The 15,242-nt window shown below is 37.7% G+C and overlaps 2 protein-coding genes and 2 non-coding genes across 6 annotated transcripts; 3 read left to right on the forward strand and 1 right to left on the reverse strand.

The window, feature by feature from the left end:
- The first annotated feature begins 1,428 nt into the window (after nucleotides 1–1,428).
- On the forward strand, nucleotides 1,429–4,927 carry LOC119982556 (zinc finger protein GAI-ASSOCIATED FACTOR 1-like). 2 transcript variants are annotated; one of them, XM_038826007.1, is made up of 3 exons: nucleotides 1,429–1,842; nucleotides 2,289–2,685; nucleotides 3,369–4,927. In XM_038826007.1, the coding sequence occupies exons 1-3, from the start codon at nucleotides 1,650–1,652 to the stop codon at nucleotides 4,522–4,524; spliced, it is 1,746 nt and encodes a 581-aa protein (XP_038681935.1). In that variant the 5' UTR covers nucleotides 1,429–1,649; the 3' UTR covers nucleotides 4,525–4,927. The 2 variants fall into 2 exon arrangements, with proteins under 2 accessions (XP_038681935.1, XP_038681936.1); XM_038826008.1 differs by having other exon boundaries at nucleotides 1,707–2,158.
- Nucleotides 4,928–5,302: 375 nt separating this feature from the next.
- Nucleotides 5,303–5,397, forward strand: LOC119983233. Its single transcript, XR_005464581.1, has one exon. It is a non-coding gene; the product is annotated as a small nucleolar RNA R41 (small nucleolar RNA).
- A 56-nt stretch (nucleotides 5,398–5,453) lies between these two features.
- Nucleotides 5,454–14,888, reverse strand: LOC119982555 (homeobox protein LUMINIDEPENDENS-like). 2 transcript variants are annotated; one of them, XM_038826006.1, is made up of 13 exons: nucleotides 14,484–14,887; nucleotides 14,020–14,047; nucleotides 13,292–13,422; nucleotides 12,678–13,030; nucleotides 12,489–12,582; nucleotides 12,312–12,405; nucleotides 11,909–12,038; nucleotides 11,785–11,833; nucleotides 11,660–11,703; nucleotides 11,475–11,563; nucleotides 10,746–11,177; nucleotides 8,247–8,782; nucleotides 5,454–7,639 (listed from the first exon to the last, which is right to left on the reverse strand). In XM_038826006.1, exons 1-13 carry the CDS (start codon nucleotides 14,655–14,657, stop codon nucleotides 6,845–6,847), a joined length of 2,949 nt encoding a protein of 982 aa, XP_038681934.1. In that variant the 5' UTR covers nucleotides 14,658–14,887; the 3' UTR covers nucleotides 5,454–6,844. The 2 variants fall into 2 exon arrangements, with proteins under 2 accessions (XP_038681934.1, XP_038681933.1); XM_038826005.1 differs by having other exon boundaries at nucleotides 11,785–12,038; nucleotides 14,484–14,888.
- LOC119983237 lies at nucleotides 5,481–5,555 on the forward strand. The gene has a single exon (XR_005464584.1). It is a non-coding gene; the product is annotated as a small nucleolar RNA Z155 (small nucleolar RNA).
- Nucleotides 14,889–15,242: the final 354 nt, after the last annotated feature.

A 15,242-nucleotide genomic window follows, 5' to 3' on the forward strand; every position in this document is an offset into this window, starting at 1 on the left:
GTGATACACATCATCCTTATCACTGCAACTAGTGGTTCGGGTGTTTTAACTTTTAAGTAAAAGGTTATATTTTGTTTTCTTGTTACAATATATATAATTATATAAACATAGATGGGTGGCGACCTTGTTTATGGTATTGTCTTGTATGTTTGATCCAAGTTTGTGTCTTGATTGTATGCTTAGCTATCGTCGTTACCCCCTTGTGAACATACATATATAATATATGATTATATGAATTTAAATTTTACCTAGAAAACATCATTCATTTTTTGTATTTCTAAAACAACGACTTGGCTTGTTTGGTTGTGGTTTGTCCTTTGCACCGAACAGGGACAAGAGGAGTTCGGCAAAACGATCGGCTTATGACAGCCACATCTAGCCTAGTGACAAGATAACCTTCTTTTTTTCTTTTTTTTTTTACTTTTATATAATTCGCATATTATTACTATATGACTTTCTTTTTCATTAAAGTTTAAGGAAAATTAGAAAATTAACCATGTTGTCACTGAAGTTTAATTGTGAAGCTCCAATCTAACAAAACACGAATTACAATACTTTTCTTTTTTGATAACCGAGAATGACCCCATACTAGCTTGTCCTTTGGACATTCGATATGACTATAAACTCAGACCGCTAGGCTCGTACACACAAAAGTTTCTCACGTGACGACATGATATGTTAGTAAAAGCCTAACAATATGTGACGACAATGGTATTATTGCCAGTGGGAATCGAATTAATGACCATCTGAGTCCATACGATTTGACCCTAAAAAGATTCACTGTGAACCACAATACGATAATATAATTATTGTATTTTTCTAAACCCTAATCGACCGTATTCTCACATTATATTGAATATGTCAAATGGGTATGAATATTATTCAGTTGGAGGACGCACTAATACTCCGTGACTTATTAGTGTTTTATGAGAGTATGTTGATTCAATATCTGGTAAATTTGGATATGAGGTTCCATAATTTGTTTAAAATTGTATAGTCTACAATTTGAATCTAATGGTTTGGGAGGTGTGCCAATCACACCACATTTTTATTTTTCTATTTTTTAAAATTTGTTTGACTTTTTCTCCACCATTAAATGTGAATTATAGACTCTAATAAATTGCGGAGCCCCCAAACCTGATAAATTTACATGAAACCAAAACCCCGCATGGAATTACCATAGATATAATAATTTTACAAGAGTACTATTACATTGTGGAGTTATCGAGAACAATCTACAAGAATTACCATATGATGGTTTTACTATATTACATTTACATATAAGAACCTAGCTAGAGCTAGTAACCTAATTACATATTTATCTTAGTTTATATATTTAGTATCAATTAAAAAAAATGGAATATACTTATATGTATATATACAAGTATACTTATATAAAGCCAAAGAAGACCAGGTTCCAATGTTAGTACTATAGCAACCATTGTTTCTTTCTATCCTTCTAGTTTCTCCACCAGAAATAGAGGAGAATTCTCTGGTCTTTTGTCTTCCTCTTCTGAGTGCACAACTCCTGATTTCACGTCCACCACCAACAAAACGTCAAGTCCTCTCTTTTCACTGTCACTAGAGCACCAACATCAAGCAGCAAAAAGAGACAATCCAAAACTATAATTTAACCAAATTTCAAATTAATGTCAAATATCACAGGTGAGGATGGTAGCTTCTCTTCTGGCAACACTGGAGAAGAAGTTCAACAAATTCAAGACAAGAACCAGCAGCAGAATCATCTCCATGGCTCGACGAATTCCGCTGCCTCTAACAGCAACTCCTCCACCTCTCAACAACAGCCGATCAAGAAGAAGAGAAACCTACCCGGAACTCCAGGCAATCTTCTAATCATCAGATGCTTTAATTAGAAGATATTATGAGTGTTTTTGTTAGTTTGAATAATATAGATTAAAGAAAACGATGACGTTCAAAACTGCCTTCCATCTTCGATCTTGATAACATATCAGATGGTAGTATTGATGTCAGAAGTTATCCTCATGCATGGTGGGATTTCATGATCATGGAGATCAAAAAGAAGATCATGGATCAATTTCAAGATTTGGGTTATTCTTCTTTTTTGAACTATTGGATACTAATTATTGGTACACAAAAGGGTATTCAATTATTGTCTTGGGTGAGATCTCAATAATTGGTGAGAACCCTTGGGTTGACCACTAGTACTACTACTCTACTACTTTTTGTCTCTAATTACTATTTACTGTCCGAGAGTTATAATTCATTTGCTAGCTTTTACATGATCATTTGATGATCATTTCTTATAGATCCAAATGCTGAAGTTGTTGCACTATCACCAACAACCCTAATGGCGAGGAACCGATTCGTGTGTGAGATCTGCAACAAAGGGTTTCAAAGGGACCAAAACCTTCAATTACACAGGAGAGGTCACAATCTTCCATGGAAGCTGAAGCAAAGGACTAGCACTGAAGTCAAGAAACGAGTCTACATATGTCCTGAACCAACATGCGTTCACCATAACCCGGCTCGCGCTTTGGGAGACCTTACTGGAATTAAGAAGCATTTTAGCCGTAAACATGGTGAGAAGAAGTGGAAATGCGACAAATGCTCGAAGAAATACGCAGTGCAATCTGACTGGAAAGCTCACCAGAAAACTTGTGGCACAAGGGAGTACAAATGTGATTGTGGCACCATCTTTTCCAGGTTCATAATCCTACCTTATATCCATATTTGATTCAGTAATAGGGATCCCAACATTTAATATCTCAGTTATCATCAACTATTCAGTTGTATACACAAGATTTCATGTGCATAATGTGAAACTCACAAATTCACTTTGATCTTGTACGTCCAACTCAACAGTTGAGATCGTTATTACTTTCGTGTTTATTTTACTAACAATCGGTTAAGACTAATAATGCCTGATACTAGTCTTAACATATGGTTACAGTCACTTTATATGTGTATATATATAGTTGGAAAATAGCTTTATGTAGTGTGTGTGTGTGTATCTATAGGTTGTCTCCTTACGGTAAAAAACTTGCATGATTGTTAAGTGAACTCTATACAGACAAAAGCTAAGCTAGTTGAATGGCCGACAGTGGATAGTTTCTTTTACGTTCTCTTTTTGACAACTTTTCGACTGCTTTGAGCTTTCATGACCCCAGTAATAATACGGATTCCAACAACTGGTATCCCACTTATCACAGTTGTTGAGTTGTACTCACATGATTTTATGTGCATCACCTTAGACATGTGGAGCGTACAAATTTACTTGGCGTTTAACTCAACTAATGAGATAACTAGAACCAATTGTCGGAATCTTTATCATTCATATTTATAGAGAATTTTTATATATCATGCCATATGTTATATTGTATGTGCAGAAGAGACAGCTTCATAACCCACAGAGCTTTCTGCGACGCATTAGCAGAAGAGAACAACAAAGTAAACCAAGGGCTGATGTCCAACATGGGATCAGAACATCTACAATCCCAAATTCCCCAAGAGCTCATCTCATCTCTGCCCTTAAACTCGAACCCGGATTTCAACAATTTCGACCCCAAAAGCCCGCTCAAATCAATCCCACAAGAATTAGTACCATTGCCTTTCAAGCCAATGAACATGTCCGGAGGCATGTTTTCGAGCAGTTCAGGGAGTCTATTCGGAGCTCAAAGAAGCATTTCCTCCTCTTCTTCTAATCTCCAACTCAGCTCCAACTCCTCCGGCATCAATTACCTCCAAGATGGGAAAAACGGGTCATGGCAATTCGCGGGTTCCGCGCACATGTCTGCTACAGCATTGTTGCAGAAAGCAGCACAGATGGGTGCTACTGCTAGTAACAGCATTAATTCTCCAATGATGCAGAAGAGCTTCACTAGCAGCATGGCTGGTCCCGACCAAATATCTTCCTCAATTAGACCACAACAACAACAGTCATACAATGTTGTCGGCGCGATTAATCAACAGAACACTGATTCATCATTCGATCATCAACAGCATCATCATCATCATCATTTTGGGTCTCAAACCGAGCCTCATCAGCAATCAAACATGGTTGGAATCCAATTACAAGGCGCGGCAGCGGGAGGAGGATTTGCTAACCAGATGTCACATCTTTTTGATGGTAGTTCTGCCATGAACGATATGGGGATGTTCACTAGTATGTTTATGAATACTCCTAGTCATGATCAACAGATTAACCACCAGGCGTTCTTGAAAAACATCGATCAACAGCATTCGGATAGTAATAGTACGTCTGGTTTGATGCAAGGAAGAGGAGGAGGAGTTGAGAGGAGTTTGACAGGGCCTTCAAGATTTGGAAGTAGTACTGCAGGTGGAGGTAATGATATGATGACTGTTGATTTCTTGGGGGTTGGAGGAGGAGGGTCTAGGCCGGCGAATTTGCACGAGCAGCACCAGCACCAGCAACAATTGGAGGCGATGAGCCAACATGGATTGCAGCCAATGATGAATCATTTACAACAACAGCTCTCACATGGTGCAGAATCTGCCATGGAGAAAAACGTCTGGGATGTTTGAAAGCCGTGGAATACTACAATCTTATAAATCCCAATGTTTTTTTCACACCTATCACAGATGCTGATATCGACACACATATGGATCATATAAGGCTTACGATGTCACATGGATTATGTGCGTTAATCTCAGCATTTGGGTTAGCTGAGATAAAACACTTGGGATCGTTAGCATTTTCGTGGAATATGTTCGGATATGAACAAATGGGCTTGATAGATTCATGGTCCATCAATCACTTTATTTTGGGACTTGCAATTGGGCCTGTAACTTTAGATCTGCTGGGCATGACTTGATACAAGTCCTTGAATAAGCCTGTTCATAAATTTCAGGCCCAGTGTACTTTTTGACAATATTTAATTGCTTTTATGGTTTTGATTTTTGAATGAAAATGACAAAATGTAATGGATCCTGGGCTTTTTATCCGTTACCATAAATTTGGGCTTAGATACTTCTAGGGGAGGCCCAAAGTTCAATACAAGCCCATTAAATTAAGATATAACTGGCCTGTTAAAAGCCCACTACAAATTTCCCCAAATTGCATATCGCCGCCGCACGAGAAAACCTAACCCTAATTCCCTGACCCAAAGGGTTCTATATATCCTGACCAATTCTCAATCGCAAACTGCTGGTTGGCGTCTCTCTCACAGTTTGTTCTTTTTTGATCTCTGATTGTTGCTCTGTTTCACTGTGTGTCCGATTTTCTTTGTCTCTCTCTGTGTTTTGATTATACGCATTTCTCTGTCTCTGTTTTTCTGAATTGGTTAGAGATGGTGAAAGGGAAGATGAGGCATTGATGTTGAAAACTACCTATTTTATGAGGGAATGAATTCCCCTTTTGTGATTATAAATCACCAATGGATCCTTCTGAGCCTTCATTCTCTTCCCTTTCTTGACTTTCTTCTTGAACTTCTTTTTCGTTCTCTTTAATTTTCAAGATTTGTTGATACTGATCTTAGAGCCATTGGTGTGATGATATATTTTACGGAATATACGATGTCGACTTCAATATTCAGACTACAATTATCTGATCAATGGCTTTCTTTCTTTCTTGCTGTTTCTTTGTTGATTTGATTTCAACCTGGTGTTTCATTTTCTTGGTGAAAATTATTTTTTCCAGCACGACATTCTTTATTTTGTTTCTCAGAACTCTGCAGCAATAAGATTGTTTGAAATATTGGCATGCAATTTGAAGAAAGCAAAGTTAAAAGTTCAAATTTTTTCCTAATTGAGAATTTATATTATTCATGAGATCGAGAATCTTGTGATGAACAAAGGGAGCTAATTGTATGAAGTTTTCAGCTCCTCCTTGGTGTTTTGCCTTTTACTGATTTTTGTGGTATCCGAGGTCGATGAATTTTTTGAAGAAACAGAGTAACATTGTTACTGATTGATTAGTTTTGACTCTGATAAAGAAATTTGTAGGCTTTTTAGACTTGGAAAAGTCATTTTGCTCTCTCTACTAAGATCATGCATGTTTTGTTACTGATTAGGCAGAATACCATTGCAGAATTTCGGGCTTTTTAAGAAAATTAATGAACCCAGATGAAACATCAGAGGGATTGGGGAAGAAATTAAAGCCCAATATTCATTCAAAAGAATAATTCAGACACAACAGATCAGACACAGATGGCGCAGCGTTCACAATTCTCCCTGCCACAAACTGGGGATACTGAAATTGGAGTTTTGAAGGATTATAAGTTGGGTGGGGATTCCTCTGTCAATTGTGATTGGGAGGAGAGTCTTGGGATGCATGATTTGTGTATGGGACTCTGTCTATGGAATTTAAATCCCATTTTTGGTCTGATTCTGGGTTTCAGAATTCAGAGTATGAAGAAAATGGTTGTGTAATTCAACCGAAGAGGAAGGAAGAAACTAGCTGGAATCCGATCAAAGCAAATGAAATTCTCTTTTTTACAAGCTGGGTTTCTTACCTTTTGTTCTTAAATAGTATGCAGCTGCTCCTCTTGATTTCGAAAATAAAAAACAGAGTAAAACAGAGCAATGAAGAATTTGTTGCTGAACGTTAAATTGTCAATAAATCAGTTTTGGCTAATGTGTGGATCCCGTGGGTCAACCATATATTGTTCTTAATACATTGAGCCAACAAAATCCAATGGACAAACACTTGACGCTTTTGAACCAGTTATATTGCATACCAGTTGCCTAACCGATATGATTACATTTGAATTGGTTATACTGCATACCAATCGCTTAACCGGTACGAGGAAAACTGATATAAACCACATATGACTAATATTAGAACAAAGTTGTCACAGTTTTGATTTTCTTTTTCCCGGAGAGAGCATGAATGTTGTAAACTCAATTAATGTTTCCAATCACGCTGCCTTCCGTCCCCCTTGCTGTTCTGTCCTTGGTAACCAGAATAACCCTGTTGTCTTGACCTATCATCTACCCTATTATTCCAACCAGAATTGATTCTAGGTTGAGGATAGTTCCCTCCCTGCATATAATCTGATGACCTCATCGAACTATTCTCAGAATTCCAAGACTCAAATCCATCAGGGGCCACATAATTATCTCTCTCCCTCGATGGCCGCTGCCCGAGTCTTCCAAATGCTTCACTATAATTAGTTTGATTCACTTCAGTAACGAAACCCAAATTTCCAGGAGTCCTATTTGAGTATATTTGCGTCGAGTAGGGTGGATTATACATGTGGGGTAATTGTTGTTGTCCTTGTGAGTGTGCCGGGAATGGCAATGAGGGAATCGATGACAGGTATGGAGCCGGTTGCCTCCTGGTTAAACTCCTCATTGTTGACAAAGTTGCAGGTTCAACATTGCTTATGGTTTCAACCCGCATTGAAGAAGGCCCGGCAGCAGCAAGTGTTTCAGTCATGACAGTGTTGGCTGAGTGACTGAGGTATAAAGATGGAACCAGAGAAGGGTGATGCTTCTCATGAAGCATCATGTTTGACTGAGGCAAAGAGAAATGAGTCGTTGAGGCTGGAACTTGTTCAGACAGTGATGCCACCCTTGATGACTGTTGCAGTACAGTCATGTTATCGGTTACCGACGCAGCAGAAAATGCAACTCTGTTTTCCTGCATACTACCATTCTGCCGATATGAGTTCTGGACATCCTCTGATCTCCATCCACTCTGCAAATTTGGAATATGTTTCACAGAATGAGAAAATGGTGACATCAGCAAAAAAAATTGATAAAAGATTAGCTTTAATTATGATTGCAATATCATTGATGTTCTTATTAAAGGAATCACTGTTCCTGGGTAGAACATTATATTGGTCCCTTTCAATCATGGCAAATACAGTATTATGGGGTCTCTTATTCCCTAACACCACCATGCACGTACAAATGGCAGAAAAGGGGTTATAAATTACAGTTGCATCTACTGCTTTCTTATGACAAATGCCCAAACAATGAAAGTGGATTCATATACTCTGTTTTTGGATTCATATATTCAAAGACAAAGACAAAGTGATCCTTCTCGCACTACCATGGAATCCATGACATGGGTCGTTACAAGCATTCATGTCTAACCTACGTTTCTGGACCAGACCTGATTGTAATTGGAAATTGCTACAACTATCAGAATCCCCTTTTGTGAACAAACCCACTTATTTGAAAGTAGTTTTGAAATCAAGAAGTATAAAAAGGAACCCATGTACAGAAAACAAACAAAAATTATAACCTCTATTTTTAAAAAATGTGATTTGTAGCACAAGCTGAGAGCCTATATCACGCACCATGCCGGTATTGCTTGATGGAGTTGGTGATGGAAGGGAAACTTCAACTTTCTCCTCTGCTTTCCCAGCATAAGCGATTAAATTACCTGTTAGACAAGCCCCCCCTTTCTTGATCAGGTCAAGCAGCTTCACTGTTTCCTCGCTGGATAAATTAGCAGCTTGCCCGGAAGACAAGGCAAAAACCAATTCTGGGTTTTTGAGCAGTACAGCGAGTAACTCGAGATCTGGCTCCGTTGCACTTCCACAACTATTTTGGGACACTGACGATGTTGATACAATTGGGTTATCAACATGTACGCTTTGGGATTGATCTGTTTCTGCAGCATCCTCCTCAGGTGGCTGCTCAATAGGGATTTCAGGGGTCAAGGAGTCATCATAGTCCATCTCAACGTCCCATGGTCCCTTTGGATTTGATGGTATTTCCTGCGCAGTTCGGTAGATGATTTCCATCTCCCTACAATTTCTATTTTTCTGAACGTCGACCTCTTTGCTACTCTCTCCAGCACCAACTCTCCAAATATCATTCAGTTTAATTTCTGCAGAAAGGAAATGGCATAAAAGGCTGAACCCACACAAAATGGCATTCAACCATACTGAGACTACTACAACAACAATATAACGACTTATCACAACAAAGCAAACAAAGATAATTTCTCTGTTACTTCATACATTTGAAGTCCTTTCAAGAGCAAAGGCTTTAGGTAACATGAGGACAAGAATAAATATTATATCAAAAAACAAATGAAAGTCTGAAAATCATTGCTAAACTCAGTCACGACAATTCTTCAATACAGATTGATGAGGAAAATTACAAGAATCCCATGTCTTCCATCGACCCCTCACAATGGTTTAGAATAAATCATACCATCATAGTGTTCAACAGTTAGTCAACTGATCATTACAAGCCCTTAATACTCAAAGAAATGAATCCACGTAGATCAGATGCCAAAAAAACCCTGCCTTTTCAACATATAATCATCGAGTTCTAGCCGTCATAAAATTTGTGCATTCTCCATGGTGTGCAAGTGACATAAATCACAACTATGTAATAGCAACTCTAGAATTGGTCCCAATAACAATAGTAAAGCGTGTGATGCAAATAAATTGTTTTAATTGTAACTTAAAAGTTGACCTGCACTCAAGTTTCAAGTAAAAAAGAAAAGTGGGGTTCACTGCTGTGAAGTAAGCTAATGGGGTATTCAAATGCCATATGAATATGGTATGATTTCAATCCAAAATTCTAGTGACTTTTGCCTGAGAGCCATTTGAGAAGAGAGCCCCCTTCAGTATCACTAATATCATTTAACTTTAGGTTCTTGGCATGGCAAGGCCGTAAAATATAAGTGATTTTATGTCTTGTTATATATATGAAATCATTAAACCAAATAACATGGCATCAATTCATTGGGGCATTGGAAGGTCTGTTGAATTTCGACCTGTTGGGACATCATCATGCCATTGTACCCACTAATGATCATATCAGAGAATTTCCATTCTCCCAATCAAGGTTTGTCCCACCAGAAAATTAATATCTGCCAATTAATTTGCATGTCTGGCATAACACATGACCATAAACTTCATTGGCTAAGTTAAGCATGATCCAGCAGGATCATTTCATGGAACTAATGAAAAGAAGCAACCCAAAAAGTCAGTTCACAAGTTCCTCTCTCCCTCCCTCAGAGTATGTGCCTTTTTCTGGCCCAGATCCAGGCATAGAAACCAATGCATTGTTTGGTGGTCCTATGCAATGGGTTTAAAGCACTTTTTTCCATAGCACTTTATCAAGTGTTGCAGACTTACAGTTGAAACCACTTCAAATGAAATCGATAAAAATTAAAATCTCTAATGTGCTTCAGCCATTTTAGGTGCTATTGTGAAAAGGAAAAATAAAATAAAATGAGGAAATATATTTTTTAAAAAAATAAAAGAATTTATCCTTCACTACTAATTTAATCCAATTGATCTTTTCTTGATGTGGATGATGTAATCCTCTCTTTCTGTTTCAATATATATAAAAATATATATATACAAAAAAACTTATCAATAAAATGTATTATTGAAATCAACCCTCTATCAAAAAAGTTCTCATTGACTTCATCAAAGCTTGTCATCAAAGCTTGTCATATAAAGTACTTCACCAGAAATCATATTTGCACCAGACGAACCCCAAGTGATCCGCCAAGGAGGACCAAATAATTTGAGTTGGTTGGAGGAGAAATCAAGAGGAAAGGTAAAATTCAGTAACTGCAGAGAAGCAATAAACGCTTCCACCATGAAAGATGTGGGAACACTATCTAAGACGCTCAATGTGCTTCTTTAATTGTGGGTGCCTTTAAATTCAAGGAACTTCTTAAAATGGCCTTCATTTATCCATGAACAGTCTACTTGTTCTTTACTAATTAGCAAGTAATAATAAGGGGCCTTCATTTATCCGTGAACAACTACTCGTTCTTTACTAATTAGCAAGTAATAATAGGGGAACAATATAAGTAAATGTACCTGGTGGTGTCTGCCAAGGGATCTGGACCCTTGCACACTTCTCGCACATGAGATCCTTCGAATCCATTTTCGGCTTAGGATCAACAGGAGTTTCGGGCTTATCAGAAATATGAGGAGATACCATAGTTTTCTTCTGTTCTTCACTTTTAGATGGAACATGAACTTTGGATACTGGAGCTACAATATTAGCCTGATTGTTTGAAGGATTGTTCAAACCATCAGACTTCATTCCAATGCCTCCATTAGAAGAGGGAACCGTTTTTCCATACTTGCTCTGCATATGTTGAGCACGCAATTTTGCTTTTTGGATATCATCAGTAGACATTGGGCGACGTTGACTCACGGGAGCTGTTCTTGTGGTCTGTGGGCTTCTGCCAGCCATTTTATGGCCTGGTTGTTCCACCAGCTGAACTTTTCGGCGCTCTCTCACGTCTATTACAAGCTAAGGAAATGAACTCCGCATCCTCCATACATATAGAATTCAAATAAGGGCAATTGCATAAGTATCTTTTCAAGAACTTTTAATTCTTTGGTAACGCTGAGATTTTACCAAATGACGGACAAATTTTATAATTCCGTGATTTTTACCTAGCATTTAAAAAGCATGTGTGGGATGTGCTACACTGTTCAAGTTGTTTCATATGACAGACTCAAACTTACAAAAGGTAGGGTTAGGCTAAAAGTACTAATGTTATCTAAAAGAAACGATAAAGAATGCTCCAAGGATACAGGATGTAGGTACACCTAGGATGTGCTTCCTACTAGAATCATCTGTTGAAGCCGGCAATAGTTTCAATCCTTGGAATGATTCCATTTTCCTGGACAGAGAAGTTAATATTAATTCCCCTTCTTCTACCAAAAGAAGCAATGCCAACCAAGTAGAATATATGGCCCGATAAAAAATGTATCCATACCTCAAATTTTTTGAATTCTCACGAGAGAGACCAAGGAGATTTTCCTGTTCAGCAATAGCAACAGTTAGAATACTTCACAGGTCTAACTTAATAACTTTTCTGTTTGATGAAGCAAATTCACTTACATGGGCAATATTTGGCTGCCATAATTCATCGCTCATAATTTCGCCAATACTGCAGATAAGTAGCATAAAGAATAAAACTGATTGAACAAAAATCACAATTATGAAATCCAAGAAACGAACTTGCCTCTGCTTCAGCAGTATCTCCTTCTGCATGCCACTAGAAGATTTTATGCTATTAGGTTTCTTCACAGCTCGGCTTCTTGCAAACATCTTGCTCCATTTTGCTAACAAAACCCTTGCCCTGTTTGATATGTCTGATCTTCAAATCAGATCCATGAGATTCCAAATTACCATATGGAACAAAAGAGAAATGCAGGAAAAGCTCAATAAGATTATTGTCACGCAGGTAATAATGACAGCTGTTGCAGCAGCAGCAGCAGCAATAACAATAATAAGGAGACAGTCATAGAAAAATCACTGTCTTTTTTCCCAAGAAGCCTACGAGCATTTTGTACTGAAACCTAAATTTAGAGAGAGGGGGGGGGGGGTATGGAATAAGAGGTCGAGACAAAAAAAAAAGGGCACACCTGATGTCCTATAAAATCGCAGTCTATTAACACTATGTAGTATGACCGACATATGCTCAGGGAGGGCTTTATGTAGGGGCAGATGATCGAGAACCTGCAAGTGGTAACTCATAAATTAACCTACCCAAGATAACAAAGCAAAATAAAGGAAAATCTATAAGAGAAATCAGAATATACCTTGAGGCTGACAAAAATGGCACTTGTTTGTTCTTCAGCAGCTGCTTGACTCAACCATGTTGCTAAAATCATCAAACCACCTTCAGTTAAAAACCTGCATGCATAAAAGATAATGTTAGATCTAATAAAAATAAGAACAATACAACAATATATTATAAAACTTTGAATGGAAAAAAGATTGGCAAATACCATTGAATTACTGAAGGATTTTTTATCTGCAAAATCCATTCCATTACTTTCACCTGCCCAGAAAATGTTACCTCCTTTCGCAAAATATTAAAAATATTAACAAAATGTTTATCTGAGTCATTCAAGCCAGGTGGAGTATCATCTTGTGTTGAGGAAGATGGTGCTTCTTCTATAGTGGCAGGGCCAACGCTGTTCAAAGGAACTGGATCAACAGCCATCATGCGATCAGAATCTAAGCTTACTGGGACCCCATCCTGAGGTTGTTTATCAGCAACAGATCTAAGGGCTTTCTCCCTTGATAACCGTACTAATTTTCTCACTCTTGAACGTTGGCTAGTGAAAAATTCCCGAACCTATTCAAAATGTGACCAGAGTGGAGGAAAAAAAACTCATTACAGCATATCCATCAACTTAAAGTTGGTCCAAGTAGGAATAATGAAACATGAGACAAGAAAGGGATAATTTTTTTCCTAAAGCTGTATTCCCTTTAGCAGTTCCAGATAAGCAAGTACATGCAGTAATAGATTAGTTGCATATCATATTTACTGAAACCAAAAAGGATAAACAAGTGAAGTTAGTGCCATTAAGTATGAAAAAGGTGTGGGCAATGGAACCTGTGTGACTGCAACCCCAAATTGAGCATTTATCTCACGAGACTCCTTCTTACTAATTGCATCCTTAATGGAGAAAACTTCTTGCATATACTTTACAGCCTTCGGATTTAGTAAATCTCTTGGTCTTTTTCCTGCCAAATTGAGAATGTTGATAGATGGTGGTCAATAAAATACCAGATTCACATATAAATGAGTGTTATAAATTCATCATATACATCAACCTTTAACCAACAAAATGATGCAAACTAAATAATAGCAGTAGTGCTCAGTCAAATTGTCTGAATAATAAAGAACCTCGCATATTGCACAATACAATCTGAAAAGTGAGTAGGACACAGTGGACTCCCAAAGGATGACAAGGCCCTTACATTTTAAAAAGATAATATTTTAAAGATGTTTAACTCCTGCATAGCATAGAGGTTGTTTCCAATATTTGAAACTATGACACCTATGACCTATCTAAATTGTGGTGAAGCAACTTTACCACTAGGCCAACTTCTTCCCTTTCAGTAAGATATCTATAAGATGATTACATTCATCATTCAAAAATTTTGCTCAAATCGATGGTAGATAGAACAAACTTGATAATATTTCAATATGTCTCAAAGTCTTAAGACCATGTAAAGTGAAATCAGAAAAGCAGAATCCAAATCTCCTTGAGATCTCTAATCTATACTAGGTCGGTCAAATAATAAAGGAATCACAATATATGAACCACCAAGACTTACCAATATTTATTGACAGGGCACCAGCTGCCTGCAGAGGATAGGAAAAAAAATAACAGGAAAAAAGAAGAAGATAGTCGTCAGTGAACAACAAATTAGGAGAACAAAGATAATTCAAACTAATACCCCAAATTTAGCAACCTAAATTTCTCCTCAAAAAGATTGTTCCTACTTAGGTGATAGTTCATGCAACGCTACCATGCCCACCACACTAGATTAGATACCAATTAGAATTCAATCTAGTTGTACTACCACAACCTCTAGCAGGTCTTGAAACAGAGTAAACAATCAACCCTATAGTGCTTTACCAATAAGAAGATATCAATATAAATAAAAACCAGATAATTCATCCAACTAAATAGACTGGCAACCTGTTACAGCTGTTAAGACAACTCCTAAATTATCTGATAACCCTCCTAGAGATACAAATCTTACTGATCATATTCTTAGATTCAATAAAAACGCACCATCTCTTGAGAGAGAGGGTTGACGCCGGTGTGCTTGCATTGAGTGACGACAATTCTCTGGAGCTGGTCGATCTGACTGTGGAAAAGATCCTTCTGTGAATTCAATAATTTTTTAAACGATTCCACGGAGCTCCCAATCTTTACCTCTTCTAAATTGTCCTTCAACACCTCCATGATGGAACCTAAATTTCGGAGCTCTGAATATCAACGCACCAGAAGAATGCAGTCCAGGCATTCGATTAAAGAATAACTAATCGATCTTACTAATGCAATGAATGAATTAACAATAATATCTGCTCACGGATAAGATTAGGGTTAGGGTTTGGTGACGTATTGGGCGAGAGAAAGGGCTGCGGGAGGGTATAGAGTGCGAATGGCGCAGGAAAGTAAGGCCCCCAAACAACAACGTGAACAAAACACCGCAGGCGCATTTTAGCTGCATTACGCGCGTACAATGTTCTACACCCGTATATTATCATCATGGGCCTGACAGGCCCATTCAGGCTTCAGCCCGGCCCAACTTTTTTATGGGTTTTGCCATGATTAATAACCGATAAGGACATCATACAAACTACACTTGTTTCTAAAACCCAATATTCAATACGAACTTAAACTCGAGAATACATTTGTTTCTTAAACCCAATATTACATATGATTGACTTCTTTTTCCTTTCTTATACATAACTTGAACTCAATCCGTCGCGTAACATTTTTTGTCTTCACTGAGTAAAAAATATTCGTGCACAAAACTTCTACAAT

This window comes from Tripterygium wilfordii, chromosome 17 (assembly GCF_013401445.1).
Source record: "Tripterygium wilfordii isolate XIE 37 chromosome 17, ASM1340144v1, whole genome shotgun sequence".
In the NCBI taxonomy this organism is placed as follows: domain Eukaryota; kingdom Viridiplantae; phylum Streptophyta; class Magnoliopsida; order Celastrales; family Celastraceae; genus Tripterygium; species Tripterygium wilfordii.